A 19,201-nucleotide genomic window follows, 5' to 3' on the forward strand; every position below is an offset into this window, starting at 1 on the left:
AACTGTTGTATTAAAGCAATAGAACACTCGAGGACTGTGTTATCGCCAATAACATCACGGCTGTGATGATCTACGGTGACCAAATCACAGCCGTGATGTTATTTCACGATAACACACTCCCTCTGTGTTCTATTGCTTAACTAGAATGTGGTCGACAACAGAAGTTCATGTTGCAGCCTCAATGGCAAGAATAAATGTACTGAAGCAAAAAAATATATATATCCACAAATTAAATTTAAATGTACTGTAAATGTAAATTCCACAGCATCCTGCAACACCCCATATTCTCTGTTCCCTGAAATTTTGGTAGCTGAAAGTAATGCAGTCTGATCATTTGTGTCCCACCAACTCACTGCTCAAGAACTTATTATTAGCCTGCAGCCCTCCTACGTGTGAACATGGAGCCTCGCTTTATTCTGCCATCTAATTATAATCCCAATCTGCAAAGGAAAAATAGCGCAGAAGCTCCCGCCTTCGTCTCCCTCAGCACACGGGAAAACATCTTGAGCTAATCGTTCCAAATAAAACCCTAACGACAGGCCTCTTTCAACACGGTAATGGGAGTTTAATGACATCTCCTCGTAAAAAATGGCCAAGACGGCAGTAAATGGCTCACCGACGCAGTCCGTGGAGTGAGGGAACGTGCCTTCGGGGCAGCTGCTGAGGCATTTGCCTTTGAAGAGCAAAAATCCTCCTTTACACTTGGTGCAAAAGTCTTTGTCGAAGCACCTCTCGCACTCTGGAGCTTTGCATTCTGGGGGGACAAAAATATTACAGAGTTTAGAGACATCAGCTTTAACCTTTTTCTCTTACAAGGCAAGAGATTTAGAGGACATAAGCGACTGTTATAACAACAATAAGAAATACTGGAGGACTGTTTTTGGAGAGGTGCACTATAAACAGTTATTACAGTAACTTACTGGCAGAAGAGTTGGCAAGTACTGTAATTAATATTTACAACATCATACTGTAATGTTTATTTACAGTAATGACATGCTGCACTGTATTTTTACAAGACATATTGGGAGCAGTATAGTACTGTAATCAGCAATATTCTTTTCTCTGAATATGTTTTAAACTGCATCATGAATACATTTAAGAGTCAAAATCCTAAAAGAAGTTTTTCAAAAATACAAACAGCTATTCTTTCAAAAGCTAACAGGATAACAACACTCACAGTTTGATTTTAAGTTGGTGTTATTAGGCCTACAAAATGAGGAAAAACTGAAATATATAAAGTAAATATACACCAATCAGGCATAACATTATGACCACCTCCTTGTTTCTACGCTCATTGTCCATTTTATCAGCTCCACTTACTATATAGGTGCACTTTGTAGTTCTACAGTTACAGACTGTAGTCCATCTGTTTCTCTGATACTTTGTTAGCCCCCTTTTACCCTGTTCTTCAGTGGTCAGGACCCCCATGGACCCTCACAGAGCAGGTACTATTTGGGTGGTGGATCATTCTCAGCACTGCAGTAACACTGACATGGTGGTGGTGTGTTAGTGTGTGTTGTGCTGGTATGAGTGGATCAGACACAGCAGTGCTGCTGGAGTTTTTAAACACCTCAGTGTCACTGCTGGACTGAGAATAGTCCACCAACCAAAAATATCCAGCCAACAGCGTCCTGTGGGCAGCGTCCTGTGACCACTGATGAAGGACTAGAGGATGACCAACACAAACTGTGCAGCAGCAGATGAGCTATCGTCTCTGACTTTACACCTACAAGGTGGACTGACAAGGTAGGAGTGTCTAATAGAGTGGACAGAAAGTGGACACATACGATACGCTTTGGCTTAAATCTGACTCAATCGTATTTATTCTGGTTCACAGGTTCTATGTAGCACCATCTTCAGTGCTTTTTCTATCAATATAAGGAACACTTTCATGATGCAAAGAACCCTTTAATCATTTTCTTCACTAAAGAACCCTTAAAGAACCATCTGTGTGTAGATATTTCAAAATTTCTACATAATTTAACTTCTCGAAAAGCAAAGGTCAGAATGGTTTGATGTGAAACGCTCGACACTGGAAAAACATATTAAGTGAGATTTGTTCACATTCTATGAAATTCAAATTATTAAAGACTGTGAATTTCTGCTGTTTGACTTCAAATCAGTTAGTAAAGCACTGTTTCACCAAAGATACTGGTCTGAAAACAGACTTAGGCACCTGATCAAAATATCTGATCAAATATCACCGCCATTTACATAAAGCACTGACCACCTGGATCTGAGTTCAAAGCTCTGCTGCTGGTTTTTAAATCTCTAAATGACCTTAAAGCTCCTGAATGTCTGTCTGTTTATGATCTTAGATCTGCAGATTCTGACCTTCTGAACTCCTTCAGTAAAACACAGAAAACGTGGAGAGACTCTTTCAGTTATTCTGCTTCTAAACTGTGGAGCTCAGTTCACCTTTTATTAGACAGCCACACTTTTACAAAGCATTTGAAAGCGCATCTCTTAAATTTAGCTTTTGAATAAAATTCTACCACCTGTTTTCATCTTTTTAATTTGATCTGTAATTGACTTAAAATTTACACTTATTTTTTTCTTATATTGCAGTTACTAAACAGTAATCAGATTTCTTCTGTCTATATGTGTATGCATACATCTTACCACTTTATTTACTTCATGTACTGCCTGCCTGTCATTATTATTATTATTATTATTATTATTATTATTATTATAATACCTCTTTTTTTTGTTTGGCTTGTCCCGCTTTATTTGTTTGCTGTATGTACTGTCTGTTGTGAGTTTTTTTTGTTTTGTTTTTTTCTTTATGTGTTTTTTCCTTGTGGCTTGTCTTGTCTTAACTTACTTGTCTGTCTCTTTTTACTATACTATATATTTGTTGCTAATGATCTTCTATTACTGTTAAACTTTATCATTAGTCTATGAAGAAATTTGACCTGCCACCAGTATGAAAGGCATTCCTTAATAGAGCTATAAGGGTTCTATTATTAAGAGTTCTGGTATTATTAATTATTATTATTATTATTATTATTATTATTATTATTGTTATTAGTGTTATTATTATTATTATGCATGTACACGTAAGCCCAACACCTCCCAGGTCAAACTTACTTATGCAGCGGTTTGCATCCGTCCCTCGCAGGCCGAAGTGTCCGGCGGGGCAGGAGTGGAGGCAGGAGCCGTGGTGGCTGATGCCGTCTCGGTGGAGGTAAAGGAACAGTCGCTCCGGGCAGCGCAGGCAGCCATTCTCCTTCGAGCACTCCAGGCAGCTCCTGCAGTCCTGACGCCAGCTCTCTCTGGCGGCTTAACACAAACGTGACGGAGTCAGTGTCAGCGCAGAGTCACCACACAAAGCATGAAACCATAGAAAATCCCACTGGACGGGATCTTCTGTGGTTCAATGGCACAAAAAGCAGAAAAATTCAGACAGTCATGCACGCTCTCTCAGAAAGAAGAGCGCTTTTATCTTCTCTGAGGAAGGATGAGGTTTTGTGGGGAACACTTTATTTAAAGAGTGTGCAGCATGGATCCAATGCAGCCTGATTACGGGAAGATCAGAAAGATTCTCTCTGTCTCTCTGTTTTGTGGAGAGACCGGTGCGTAATAAGGGTGGTCAGCTCAGCTTGTCAGTCAGTGCCTAAAGCTTCTCTTAGTTCTAAGAGGAGAACGACTCAGTTATGAGTCTTTATGATACAGTACATCTCAAATTTCACCATGACGTGATCCACTTAGGTACAATTCATAATTACATTGAGTACATAAATGTGACTGCAGGGCCTACTTACAGCAGTGGGATTTACACTGTACACCAAACTTTCTTTTAATTTTTTCAGAATTTTCAACAAATTTAGCTGTTATTTCCCACCTGCCAGCTACAGTTCTGTGCTCCCCTCATTTATGTAATATACAATTAAAACATTATTCATTTTTTAGCATCAGGGAAAAAGTGGAAAATATATTTAACAGAAATTACACAGCAGCATCAATAACTACACTCTCAAAAATGACGGTTCTTCAAGAAATCGGCTGTGTATAGTCACAGAACCCTTTGTATGATTGAATGCTTCTTTGCATGGTGAAATGGTTCTTCAGATTGATGGAGAATGTGCTGTAAATGGTTATATATAAACCTTTTCTATATAGCACCAAAAAGAGTTCTTCTATTGTTATGATGTCAAGGTTACATAAAATAGCAGAAATCTTTTTGGTGCTATGTAGAACCCTTCTCAAAAAGTTTTATCTAGAACCATATATAACACATTCTCCATCAATCTGAAGAACTATTTGACCATGCAAAGAACCATTTTCCTTACTAAAAAAAAGCATTGAAGAACTAAGTGTGCCAAGTGTAGCCAACCACTGTTTCTCCATGTTTAGTCTTCACCTTCGGACTAACTGACCAGTTCCTAATGATCTGAGAGTTCTGCTTGGCTCATATCGCTGCAGCAGATCAGATAAATACGCTGCTCCTGCACCATTAAGGCGTTTATAGAAGAGTAACAGCTCCTTAAAGTCTACTGTGGAACAGACTGGAAGCCAGTCTTGGATTAAAGAATGGGGGGTGTTCCTTCTTTTACTCCTAGTGTAATAGAAGGCAACACATCACCTGCTCAGAGCTCCTCACTGTTGCTACACAGATGGATAAAAATCAAGTAAAACAGACCAGAATGACTCCAGAAAAGCTGAAAAGATGAGTGGACGCTTTAGATACGGTCTCCAGAAAACGCTACAATGGGATTAGCTTGATTGGTGGACTGAAACAGCATAATCTGCACATTTATCCACCGTGTGATGTTTTACATGGCTAGAAAAACTACCAAAGCTAAATAATAGACACAGTTAATCTGAAATCCTTGTACAGATTTTCCACTCCACCTTAAATGGTGCAGTAGAAACATTCAGGCACCATAAACATAGAACCAATTTCAGGAAAAAAAGCTGGCAAATAAGAAACCAACATCATGTCACAGAAAAATTAGCAGACATCCAGTCCAGTTTACCTCAATAAATCATGCTAAATCAGGAAACAGGAAACTCTGGCTTGGAGATGTTTAATGAGCAGCTAACAAGCAGCTCAGCAGAGCTATAACCAGCCACTGCAGCTGCTGGACTGTTGCTGCGTCCCCAACCACACACTTCTATACTTCACCTACTGCACTAATGAGTGCCCTTCTGATGGTTCTGCACTATTTCAATACCATTCAGTGTTCTAATATGCGGTTTGGGATGCAGTGTAAGTAACACAGCAGGGAATCTTAGCTGTTTAGGCTAGAAACACACGTACGCAAGTACAGCGCTCGGCCAACGCGTTGCAATCACTCCATCCTTCCGTTTAAACTCGCCGTGCATTCTTACGTTACTGTGGAGGTTAAAGTACTGAAGGAGGACAAATCAGAGAGGATCTACTGTTATTTCGACAGCTTAACGTGTACAGAAGAGGAGAGTGGGCTGCTTTACCTCTTCTGCTGGAATGGAGAGGCCATAATCAGATTTTTTTATGTTTATGTGAGCCATCTTAGCGTGAGACTCAAGTGCTCGTCTGCTATTGCAGTTGAGAAAACACTGGCGGTATGAGACGGCTTGGACAGGCTTGGCTGTCGTTGTCGTTGTAGCGCCCCCCCTGCTCTAATGCTCAGAATGCAGCTTGTGCTTGCGTTGAGCTATGAGTTTCTTTCGGTCCTTGGAGCTCAGCTTTCATTTCAACAACTCACATAAAATCAAGGGAAAACACTCGAATATATAGGTTAATACACTTCAAAGATTAGTTTTAAACTGAGTATTCCCAAAAATACATCACTGCCTTTGCTGTATTGGTTTTGGCTTCTCCCTCTACTGAGCTGCCGCCACCGAACTTAAAGTTGCCTGCCAAAATGGTGGCTGTCATTACAACACTAGGGCCAAGGCATCCAGCCACTCGTGGATGTTTTCATGGATGAAATGAAGTATAGTGAATAATGAAATGAGTGAACCACTTTGAAGGTATCAAATGAATATTAGGACTGACTGACATTCTAAAATGGATGCAGCTGAATCACTGCCTTCAGATCTATATGATGCACATCCTGGTTCAACTCAGAATGAAATATAATCCAAGACTTAAGCATTAAAAGCTATTTTCTCCCTCACTCTCTCAGAAAATGTGGTCTTATTCTGCAGAATTCATGCCTGTTTATATTTGGCTGAAGCCAGAGACGGAGGGGGATGAGAGAAGACCCATTTCTTGCGTCTTGTCTGGGTTTGCCGTCAAAAGGGTCATGAGGGAGCGCACGAACAGGGCGCATGTTTCCGATCTCCAGTCTGTCCTTTATAAGGGAAATAAAGAGAGACAAGATAGTCTGGAGCAGATGCACAGCCAACTCGGCGCCGATTCAGCTTTGAAACGTCCCACTAATTACAGTGATCTATGAATTTGCAGAGAGAAAAATTAAATCATAAACATCTGAAAATATGAACTGAACAGTGGAGGCCAGACAGTTCTCAATACCTCACTCAGAATCGCGATATCTCACACAGTATTTTAAAGCTTTAAAGACGATCTATTTATGCTCATTTTCAGTGTTCATAATTTTATTTTTGGCTCTACTAGAACAGATTTACAGCTTTAATGTTCATTAAATGTCAATAATCCAAACATTATTTTCCTTATACTATTAATTTCTATTCACCCTCTGTCTGAACCGCTCTGTTAGAGCTCCTGTGTCTTTAAACCCCGCCTTCTGATGAGCCCAGTGTGCTCTGATTGGTCAGCTCGCCCACTCTGTTCTGATTAGTCAGCCTCCACAGCGGTTCTGCCCTCCACGTTCCGCCCCTGTCCTGCAGTCTGCAGACAGACCCTTCTCTCCTGAGCAGCTGTAAACTCTGCTGTGGCTGTTTCTCCAGTGACGTCGGTTCTGCCGTATCAGTTTCATCCAGAAAGTCCGGTCAGCGTCTTCTCCACACACTACAGCACTGACCACACTCTTCCTCCTCCAGTAGCTGCTGTGCGCTGTGTAAAGGGGCCGAGCTCGCCAGTAGGCGGGCAGTAAGGACAGTGTTATGAGATGATGTCATCCTGTAACAAAGGAAAAGGGCTGGAATTCCAACGAGGCGTTTCAGGCTGCTGAGAAAAGTGGGTTCTGTGGGAGAGAGTTTCTCCCTCTGGAGGAAACGCTGAGCTTTGGGACTTTGCAGAACATTTACATGAACAAAAAGCTAAACACAGTAAAGGAAAGAGAAAAAGCAGAAAAGTGTTTCCCTTTATTTAATGTTCATACAGGCCCATATTTATAGAGCTTCTCAGAGTACGAGTGAGATGCTCCTATTTATCACGACCTTATTGACTGGAACAGATCAGAGATCAGCACAACTACAGAGAAGCTTTATAGATACCACCCCTGTGGCTGCTTGCACCAAAGAAGATAAAGTCACTCTTAAAACAGACGGTTGTTCGGGGGTTCTCTAGTAAAAGACAATGGTCTTATATAGCACCAAAAAGGGTTCTTCTACTGTTACAAGCTTGACGACAAAGCAACAGAAAAGCCTTTTAGGTGTTTTAAAGAACCATATACAACACATTCTCCATCAATCTGAAGAACCATTTCACCATGCAAAGAACCATTTAATCATGCAAAGCATTATTTGAGTGTTCATGGTTCTATATAGAACCACTGCCTTTACTAAAAAACCCTTGAAGAACCGTTCTTTTAAGAGTGTAGTTATCTTAAGTTATTCCACACATTTTTCCCAGATTTCTGCATAACTAATTGCTCAGTTCTCACACTGATTCTGAATCTAAAAGGGAAGATTTCATCATAATTAAAGGCTTAATATGTAAAAAAAGAGTCGTTCAGAGTGGTTTGGTGTGAAACGCTCCGTTCTAGATAAACTTACAGAGTCAGAACTGTTCACAGTGGTGGTGATAGGAACCAGACGTCCACCTCTAAAAGCTCCCTCACAGAAAGTTCCTACATGAAATGGTGATGCCTGATGACTGAGACACTGTTTTACAATGGATTTTGGACTAAAACCTGTTTGTTAAAATCCATTCATGATGGAGGGATACATGCAGGGTGTAAATAAGAAACTTGTTTTTTTTCAGACGTTCTACTATTTACCACAGAATAAAACCGTACAACTCCACTTTTTGTCACTTCTTTACACTGTGTGAAAACTTCATGATGAACAGACCAAAATAAATGGTTCGAAATTACTTGGAAACAAATCTTGTCAAATTAAATTCCATTTAATGTTTAATGTTCTTCCCTTCTCCTCTAAAGTTTTCTTTTGGAGATTTTTGTCTGACAATATAAAACTCAGAAGACACATCACTGGTGTCTATGTTTGTGTTGTAGTCATGGCGACCCCTGGTTCCTATCACCACCACTGTAAAGACATCTGAACCATTTCACACCGAACCACTCTGAATCACTCTGTTTACATCTCACACACTGAATTAGGCAGAATATTTTATAAATTAGTGGATTTTTTCCCACTTTCTTCTTAATGGTTTCTAAGTGATTTTATGCAGCTCACTTAAGAGAGCAAGGTGCAACATGAGGTTTTAATCCAAAGATAATAAAGTTTCCCTTTTCAAAAACTAAAGAGGACATGCTAACAAACTGTGACAGCTTTATTCTTGACTAATTTTATAGTTATAATTCTGAGACACAAAAACAGGAAAAAAATATATGAAAGAAGGAAAACATGCCCTGCTCCCATAAATATTACAGCCCAGGACACACGAGCTGCACTAAATTATTTCAGCCAAACCATGAAGAGCGCTGTCTGATTATCTCAAGACAGATGGAGTGGAGGCTTGTGATCCTCAGAAGTGGTCATAGACGAGGCCGGGAACGACCTAGCAGGCCATAACTCAATTACATAACGTCACTGTTAAGGCAAAAGCATCTATTTACTTGCTATCGCTGTTTTATTTTTTTTATTTTTTCAATAATTTGTAGGGATGCACATGATGTATCATACTCATATCAGTATCAATAGAAAATTGCTTAACACATATCAGCATCAAACAGATGTTTACACTTTGATTTAAACTGATATTTGATGACATTTATATAATATCAGAGTGTTTAGGTGACGCTGGATTACTTGCAGTAAAATATCTGCATTTCACTCATTTTATTCTTTTTAATGAATAAAAATCTTCATAACTAAAAACACATAATTCCACATTTCTTCTGATCAAGACTCTGTTGACAGAGCTGACCAGTTATTTCAGGGGATGTTACAAAATGTTCTACAACTAAATCAAGAAAAATTTGAAATACTGATCACTGGTACTAAAACTCATTTTTATGAGTCTCTTTAGCTTCATATACCAAACCAAACACCCCCACCCCCCTCCCCTATTTACGTGAAAAGCAGGCGTTCTGAAATGTACACGGAGTCAGACTCAGGATCCGCAGAATCTGCCCGTTTCGCAGAAAAGCCAAAGGAAAAAAAAATTTAATTAAAATTAAAAACAGATTTTGTCAGAAACAAAATAATATAATATTTTGATGTGTATCTTCTGTAGTTCCTGAAACATAATTCATAGTTTGTTCAAAGCTTGAATTACAAAATGCTTTCTGGTACTTTTTAAGACGTAGATGAGGCCAATAGGCAGGTGAGTCTGTTCGAGTGTAACCACAATCTTAAAAATGATGGTTCTTCAAAGGTTCTTTATGTAAAGACAATGGTGCTATACAGCATGACCACTCAAAGAACCACATGCATGCTTACAGGGATCTCTGCATGGTGAAATGGTTCTTCACACTGACAGAAAATGTGTTGTATATGGGTCTATAGGATCTTTTTGAAAATAGGTTCTAAATAGCAGAACATACAAAGTTCTATGTAATGTGTATAAGCAAGAGATGGACTGTGTGTGGTCTGTGTACTCATGCAGGTTGTTCCATCATCAGCTGACCCGCCTTGTGGCATCACAGACTCACAGCGTTGTAGCCTTATCGGCTTGCAGCCTCACACCTTCACAAAGTCATAGCCTCGCTGGCTCACAAGCTCCCGGCTTCTCAGCCTTGCAGCCTCATAAACTTGCCAGCTCACAGCATCGCAACCTTGCAGCCTTGCTGGCACGCAGCCTCGCAGATCCACAGTGTCATAGCCTTTCTGGTTTGCAGTCCCACAGCCTCCCAGCCCCACAGCCTCACAGCTCCAGAGCCTCACAGAACAGCCTCATTGCCTTTCCAGCTCATAGCACCACAACCTCAGTGTCGTAGCCTCATAGCCTTTCCAGCTCACAGACTCACAGCACCGCTGCCTCATAGCATCACAGCCTTGTAGTCTTTCTAGCTCACAGCCTCACAGCACCGCTGCCTCATGGCCCCACAGCCTCACGGCATCACAACCTCGTAGCCTTGCCAGCTTACAGTCTCATAGCCCCGCAGCCTTGTACCCTTTCCAGCTCACAACACCAAAGCCTCACAGCACTGCAGCCTTGTAGCCTTTCCAGCTCACAGCACCACAGCCCTACAGCATCACAACCTCATAGCCTTGACAGCTTACAGCCTCATAGCCCCACAGCCTTGTAGCCTTTCCAACTCACAGCGCTGCAGCCTCGTAGCCCCACAGCATCGCAACCTTATAGCCTTGCCAGCTCACAGCCTCGCGACTCCACAGCCTTGTAGCCTTTCCAGCTCGCAGCACCGCAGCCTCGCAGCCCCACAGCATCACAGTGTGGCAGAAAACTTTAGAAAATGGTGCAAACACTGCCAGATATCTTTAAATCCCCTCGTTGACGTGAACGCAGGTTGCCAGCGTAAACAAACTGAAATACCTCATATGTGATTATTTTACAACGGGTCCAAAAACTGAGAGTAAATCAAGCGAGGAGAAGAAAGGAGGTCGTCAGCAGCAGGTTAACCAACTGCAGTTGTGTGTACGTGCAGCCGGGCGCAGAGAGGTGATGCTGCTCGATGATCGGCCAGAATGGTGGATGTGGGAGGGAAAACGTGTTTAGATATTATTGGTTTGTATAATTTTTCCCATCCGCTGGAACACAGTTGCAACCAAACATCAGGCGGATTTCAGGGGCGAGTTTGGAGATGTGAGATCAAAGTTCGGAGATGTGAGATTTAGTTCAGAGAGCTACCGACACTTAAAACGTAACTCCTAAATCTTTCTGGATCTCCAGAAACACCTCCCAAAATCAAAAAGATTAAACACTCAGGACCGTCCCGCAGAGCGAACAGACACAATTAAATTACAGCTACAGGTCTATATTTTAGTGTAACTCCACAAAGATAAAACACACACTTAGATAAATGTGTATCTGACCTCCTATATCCCCCATAACGGCACTTAAGTAAGAACAGACAGCATTAGCCCCCACATCATCTGTACTTCATCAATTTCCTCAGCACCATACTTCCTTAAAAACAAAACCTGGTTCATATAAATGCGAGCGTCCAGATAGAAACGTGCTTTTCCACTCACAGCTCAGGTAAGAGGGGCATAAAAACGTGCTCTAGGAGAAGAAGGAGGAGATTTATCTTTTTTATTCTCAAACATCTGCTGATCTCATAGAGGAACAATAGGAGTGCATTAAGAATCAATGAAAAAAAAGAAGCAAATTGCCATAATATAAACGCATGAGGGTCACAGCACTTAACTGAGCACAGCAGAGCTGTTTAAGCTCAATATCAATTGTCTACAATCGTCACGTAATCATTTTAAAAACCTGAGCAAGATTACTTTTTAATACAAGCAACTTACACTGATCAGGCATTACATTCTGACACCCTCCTTGTTTCTGCGCTCATTGTCCATTTTATCAGCTCCACTTACTATATAGGGACCCCCATGGACCCTCACAGAGCAGGTACTATTTGGGTGGTGGATCATTCTCAGCACTGCAGTAACACTGACGTGGTGGTGGTGTGTTAGTGTGTGTTGCGCTGGTCTGAGTGGATCAGACACAGCAGTGCTGCTGGAGTTTTTAAACACCTCAGTGTCGCTGCTGGACTGAGAACCAAATCCAGCCAACAGCATCCTGTGGACAGCGTCCTGTGACCACTGATGAAGGACTAGAGGATGACCAACACAAACTGTGCAGCAGCAGATGAGCTATCGTCTCTGACTTTACATCTACAAGGTGGACCGACAAGGTAGGAGTGTCTAATAGAGTGGACAGTGAGTGGACACAGTGTTTAAAAACTCCAGCAGCACTGCTGTGTCTGATCCACTCAGACCAGCGCAACACACACTAACACACCACCACCACGTCAGTGTTACTGCAGTGCTGAGAATGATCCACCACCCAAATAGTACCTGCTCTGTGAGGGTCCATGGGGGTCCTGACCACTGAAGAACAGGGTAAAAGGGGGCTAACAAAGTATGCAGAGAAACAGATGGACTACAGTCTGTAACTGTAGAACTACAGAGTGCACCTATACAGTAAGTGGAGCTGGTAAAATGGACAATGAGCGTAGAAACAAGGAGGTGGTCAGAATGTTATGCCTGATCAGTGTAAATATCTCTGCTACAAATGACATTGAAAATGCAAATTTAGTTTGGAGCTCCAACCATTTCTGAACAGTCAAAAGTGGAGTAAGTGCAAAATGTTATAACCTACCCCCCGTAACAGATCGAAGGGCGAGAGGTAACAGTTGGTAGAACGCCTAATGAATCGATTCCAAACATAACAAATTCAATATAATTCCATTTTATGTGAACCAGACAAGCTTTCCAACCTAAATACATAGAAAAGGCTGCATCATAATGAATGTGATTAGAAAGGGGCTGGGAAATTTATTTTTGACCACAAAATAAAACAGTAAATATCAGCATAATGAAGCTGGAATGTTTTATTTGCACAGTAATTTTTTTGTTAACTCTGTGCATAAAAATTCTCGTTGTTAACTTTGGGGGTCTTAATTGTAACAGTGCATTAACCTAGCCCCCACCCCCAGCCGTGTGGAGGCTGTACTTTAGCCTGGCCAGCTCTCAACAGCTATATTTTCATTCAAAAGATTTTTTCAGAAAAATGCAATGTTTCAGAAAGTTTGGCGATGTTGACTATGGAAATGGAAATCAACGGTAATATTTTATGAACGTTAACAAAACGTTTTTCCATTCCACTTTATACCTGAGGAGCTGCAAAAACCTATGGTGCAACTTTTTTGGGGGGAAAAAAACATTTACGAATACATTTAGCATCTTGACCGATTCTACCAGCAATGCAAATGAAAACTGCCAGAAATATTTTATCAATGTCAAATGTTTGCCATTTGGCATTAGCGTAAAAATGACTTTGATACCTGGAAATTTGTGAAAAACCTACACACTCGAAAAAGATGGTTCTTCAGGGGTTCCTTAGTAAAGAAAATGGTTCTATATAGAACCACGAACACCCAAAGAAGCCTTTGCAAGATTAAAAGGCTCTTCGCATCATGAAAGTGTTCTTCAGATTGCTGGAAAATGTGCTGTATATGCTGTATATTTTGAAAAGACTTCTATATAGCACCAGAGAGCGTTCTTTTGCTGTAATAATCTTGATATCATAACAATAGTAGAACCCTTTTTGGTGCTATATTGAACCCATTTCAAATAGGTTCTATAAAAAACCATATACAACACATTCTTCAGCAATCTGAAGAACGCTTTTACCATGCAAAGAACCCTATAAGCATGCAAAAGAGCTCTTTAAGTTTGCTTTGTTTTATATAGAACCACTGTCCTTTCTAAAGAACCCTTGACTAAAAAATCATTAATACAAAATACAAAAATTAAATAGAATAAAAGAAAAAGAAAATAAAATAATGTGAAAAACGTATTTATTAGTACACACTTAAAAAGATGGTCCTTCAAGCATTCTTTAATAAATGCAATGGTTCTATCTAGAACTATGTATAGCACCAAAAAGGGTTCTGCTATTGTTACATGCTTGACATTGTAAATATATCTGAACCCTTTTTGGTGCTATATAGAACCATATATAACACATTCTCTATCAACCAAGTTACCATCAACCATTTCACCATGCAAAGCACCATTTAAGTATGTGGTGGTTCTACATGGAACTCATGGTTCTAAATATAACCATTGCCTTTACTAAAGAACCTTTGAAGACAGTTTTGAGAAGCCTTTATACTTAAAATTCATTCATGGTGGAGGGATACACGCAGGGCATTGTGAGTCAAAATAGTCCCCAAAGAAAATGTATTATTTCAGATTTTCCAGATTATAGGGGCAGTCATGGGCTGGAGGTTAGGGAACCAGCCTTGTGACCGGAAGGTCACTGGTTTGATCCTCTCAGCTGACAGTACGTGACTGAAGTGCCCTTGAGCAAGACACCTAACCTCCAACTGCTCCCCAGGCGCTGCGGATAGGGCTGCCCACCGCTCCGGGCAAGTGTGCTCACTGCCCCCTAGTGTGTATGTGGTGTTTCACTGCACGGATGGGTTGAAATGCTGAGGTGAAATTTCCCCGATGTGGGACTAATAAGGCTCTCTGAATCCTAATCCTCTTAATTTTCCACTATTTTCCATCATCAATATTCCATATAAACTCAGAAGACTCGTGTAGGTTCACTGGTGGTTCTGGATAGTAAATAAAATGTCTATATTTGTGTTGTAGTCATGGTGACCCCTGGTTCCTATCACCACCACTGTAAAGACATCTGAACCATTTCACACCAAACCAACATAGGAGATCTAAACGTGACTGAGCTCACTGTTTATGCTCGATATCAGTTGTTTTACATATTAACATATTAAATTTCTCATATTACATATTTCTGATTTTACATATTAACATATTTAACTTTAAGTTTCTCAGAGGGCTTGTAAGATGCTGTGAATTCACTTGTATCATACAGTATCAGCTATTCCACATTATGTGATAGAATTCTCTTCTTTTCCAACAGGCTAATGTGCAGAACATCTTCAAGAAGCCTGTAAGCTACCAGACAACAACGTGCATAAAAAGTATCAGGTCGAGAAACGTCATGTATTGGGTTCCACTACAGAATCATAGGGGAACATCTTAGTACATCCAGCACCTATCAATCGGTACAGAAATGGAAGTTAGACTCAATTCTTCTCTTTTTGTGATACTTTTGATCTAAAATAAAGTGATATAGCTAAGAAGATGAGAAATGTGAGCAGCAGCAATGCAGTGCAGGAGCTGTGAAGAGCTGTGCACTAAAATCTAAAATGAACTAGAACCGAGAAAAGCAAGTTAAGTAAAACAGTTAAACTATTAAATGTAATTTTGCTACTAACCAACTCTGTTTAAATAACAGAGCAAACTGCATGTTTAAAAAAAAATTTAAAAACTACAATAAAATATATAAATTGCCAAAAATGAGACAGAGGTTCTGTGATCTAAAGTACACACTTTAAAAATATGGTTCTTCAAGGGTTCTTCAGTAAAGGCAGTGATTCCTTTTAGAATCATGAGTTCTATATCCAACCGTTTGCATGCTTAAATGGTTCTTTGCATGATGAAATCGTTCTTCAGATTGATGGAGAATGTCTAAATAGCACCAAAAAGTTCTGCTACTGTTATGGCGTCAAGCTTGTAGTCTGATCTGACATGGATTCTGCATAATACTAATTATGAATTAAAAATAACAAGTATATAAAGTAGGAGTGGGCTTTATGATGATATTTTATGTTATCATATTTATGTTATCATGATACATTGTGTCATAATTTTTTTGATGCTTTTTTGAGCATGTTGTGGATGTCATTATTATCAGTACTTAAAGAACACTGACTAACAACACCCTTCATTAAAAAGTGAGCATAATTAGGCCTGTTTAACCCTTAGGACTTGGAGAATTTGCGGGCAAAACAGTAGGTCACTTCTAGCCTTCATAACTTCAGAAAGGTTTAAGATACAAACATGATCCAGATATCAGGACACTCAGCAGACAACTAGCAAGCAAGACGTCATCGAGTTGTGACGTCAGCATCAGTGAGTAATTCGGCTTGGAAAATCACCTAAAATCCTGATATTATTGCTCTGCTGTTTGGCCTTCATATTCCAACAAAGGGTTAAAACAGCGACATGATTCACACATCAGATCACTCATCAGACTCCGCCTCACCATCCAGAGTGATTTCATCCACCTGTGACCGTCCATCAGCCAGGGATCCACCCGAAATCCCCCAAACCCACTCGCTACTGTTATACTACGTCTCTGCTTTTAGCCTTCATATTATAAATAAAGGGCTTTCAGTTTACACTGATTGAGTATTAAAAATATCTGATATTAAATATGCAACTCAATTTGTAATTAAAAATAAAGCCTGTCTTGCTGCGTATCAGAGTTTTAGCACTCAGCATGAATCCAAGAGGACTGAAAATCAATAAAAAACATGTCCGCCTTATGCTAATTGTTTATTTTTACTCATAATAACCAACAGAATGAATCACCATCAAAGTATTGCACTTTCAGCTCACAGAGACTCCAGACTAACAATTTCTGAAAAGATAACTACAACTGCACTTGTTTTCAAGATCTCTATAATTAAAAAATACAAAATTTAGCAGGTGCTGGGTACATTTTTGACCAGAAATGATCCAAACTCAAAGATATAAAATTTCTTTTAGCATTTACATGTCAAACAATGGTATATCTGAGCAGCCCAGGGTCTCCTGAAAATACCAACATATGGCATGTGTGACTGTCACATGTAAAAACTTTATAATTGTAATGTAATGACCCAAAAATACCAAATGAAATCCCTGAAATTTTCTAAGGGTTAACTGGATTTAGTTCAGTGCAGTTTGTAAACCATTGACCACAGATACTGTACACTCTTTACAAAGATGGTTCTCCTAGGGTTCTTTAGTAAAGAAAATGGTTCCATATAGAACCATGAACACTCAAAGAACCCTTTGCATGATTAAAGGGTACTTTGCCTTGTGAAAGCGTTCTTCAGATTGATGGAGAATGTGTCGTATATGGTTCTATATAGTATAGTTATTCTATTGTTATGATGTCAATCTTGTAATAATAGAAGAAACCTTTTTGGTGGTAGATAAGATAAGATAAGATAAGATAATCCTCTATTAGTCCCACAATGGGGAAATTCTCAATTACTATATATATCAATAATAACATCAAAATACTAAAAAATACAATATCAAAATAAAAAATACAAAAAAAGCAAAAAATAATTACCCAATTACCCAAATTGCTCATAATTATTGCTCATGAGGTACTGACTTATGTTACCCATGGGATGGTGAGGAGTTAACAATATTAAAAACTTTATAGATAGAAAAGCAAAAAAATCTTTACACTGTAGAGATATTTTACACATGTTCCACATGAAGTATTGATTATATTGCACACAGGAAATGGTGATAAATTCACAGTATGTTCTGTAGGTGTGTGAGGTCTAATGGGGGGTGGAAGAGGTTCTACTGGGAGCTGTGCTGGTTGTACAGTCTAACAGCAGCAGGAAAGAAGGACCAGCGATGGCCTCCTTCACACACATGGGGTGAAGCAGTCGGTCACTGAAGGAGCTGCCCAGTGCTGCCAGAGTCCCCTGAATGGAGTGGGAGCTGTTCTCCCGCATGGCTGCTACTTCTAGCTATAGAACCCTTTTCAAAAAGATTGGATATAGAACCATCTACAGCACATCCTTCATCGATCTGAAGAACCCTTTCACCATGCAAAGAAGTCTTTAATCAGGCAAAGAGTTCCGTGAGTGTTCATGGTTCATATAGAAACATTTTTTTACTAAAGAACCCTTGAAGCACCTTCTTTAAGTGTACAGTTATTATTATTATTATTATTATTATTATTATTATTATTATTATGGTTATTATTATGATGATGATTATTATAGTATTTCTATATGTCACTACAGGTTATTAAACCTCATAAAAACTAACTATTATGATGCATATTGTGTATTGTGAAAATATTTTTCATTTTTCATTTTAATGTGCGCTTTTAGCGATAACAGTCTAAAAACGCTAATTAGCGGTAAAGTCGCTGTTTTCAGAGGGAGGTGAGCAGTCAGCTGTGAACTTTCACTTCTCCACACAGCCCAATAAGTGCTTTCAGCTGTTCCGTGCATCTTAAAGTTAAAGCTTTCGGCAGCCAAACACCCAGAAAAAAGCGCTTTATAAACTCGTAAAGCTACAAAGACCTGAAACTGCGTCTGAAACCGCGCCAAACATGAACCTCAAGAGATGTTGAACCTCAAGAGCCTAAACTCTGACAGACTAAAGATCTTCAGACAGGAGCTCATGAGAGCAGCGCTGAACAGAAACATCTCAGAGAGTCAGACTGCAGCACAAACACGACGAGTCAAAAGTCTAATCACAAGAGACGCTTATAAGTTTTGTAGCTCATTTTGCGCTTTTTGCTTTGGCGCAAAATTCAACAGGAACGTAAACAATGTTAACACGTGTTTTTATCGCCACTAAAGTCATACAAGAGAATAATTAGACGCGTTCAAAACTTACCGCTTCGTTTTCTTGCCGCAAACGTCAACATAAGCGTGTGACAGACGAGGGAAAGAAGAGCAAAGAGCCGCAAATGCATCTGTGCGGAGGACGAGCGTCGGACAGCAGCAGGTTCCGCTGCATTTGAGCACCTCGCGCGGAGCCTGAGAGAAACTGAGGGACGAAAAAAAGAGAGAGAAAAGAGGTGGGGGAGATGGACAGAGGTCTCCCTCCCTCTCTTTCTCTTTCTCTCTCTCTCACTCTGCCTCACGGAAAGTTGCGGTTAACTCAACAAACTCAAGACCAAACCGCCAGGATCCACGTGTGGCGGTGAGTGAATCGGTTCTTCTGAATCGGTTCTTTCCAGCAAACCTTTCAAATTTGATTCAGAAGCCTGAATCAAACTGTTTTGGTATCTACAGAATGTTTAGGCCAGTGTTACACGTTTAATCTGTTAACTATAGCTACTGTCTTAAAAACAGATGGTTCTTCAAGGGTTCTTTAGTAAATGGAAGGGTTCTATTTAGAACCATGAGCTCTATATAGAGCCATTTCATGCCAGTTCTTTGCATGGTGAAATGGTTCTTCAGATTGATGGAGAATGTTCTGTAGATGGTTCTATGTAGCATCAAAAAGGGTTTTGCTATTGACACGATGCCAAACTTGTAACAACAACAGAACCGTTTTGGTGCTATATAGAATCATTTCCGAAAAGGTTCTATACAGAACCATTTTTAACACATTGTCCATCAATTTGAAGAACCAATTCACCATGCAGAGAACCATTTAAGCATGCAGATGGTTCTATATAGAA

The 19,201-nt window shown here is 39.9% G+C and overlaps 1 protein-coding gene across 1 annotated transcript in view; it reads right to left on the reverse strand.

Annotated features, from left to right (window-relative positions):
• rspo4 (R-spondin 4) overlaps positions 1-18,552 on the reverse strand; it is a 49,421-nt gene extending 30,869 nt beyond the window's left edge. Inside the window, exons 1-3 of the mRNA XM_036569654.1 lie at positions 18,409-18,552; positions 3,091-3,282; positions 617-754 (exon numbers count right to left, since the gene is read on the reverse strand). Of these exons, the coding sequence (XP_036425547.1) occupies positions 617-754; positions 3,091-3,282; positions 18,409-18,487 (409 nt within the window). The 5' untranslated portion in view covers positions 18,488-18,552. The remainder of the gene's footprint in view (positions 1-616; positions 755-3,090; positions 3,283-18,408) is intronic.
• Positions 18,553-19,201: the final 649 nt, after the last annotated feature.

Source organism: Colossoma macropomum, unplaced genomic scaffold (assembly GCF_904425465.1).
Source record: "Colossoma macropomum unplaced genomic scaffold, Colossoma_macropomum, whole genome shotgun sequence".
Taxonomy (NCBI): Eukaryota; Metazoa; Chordata; class Actinopteri; order Characiformes; family Serrasalmidae; genus Colossoma; species Colossoma macropomum.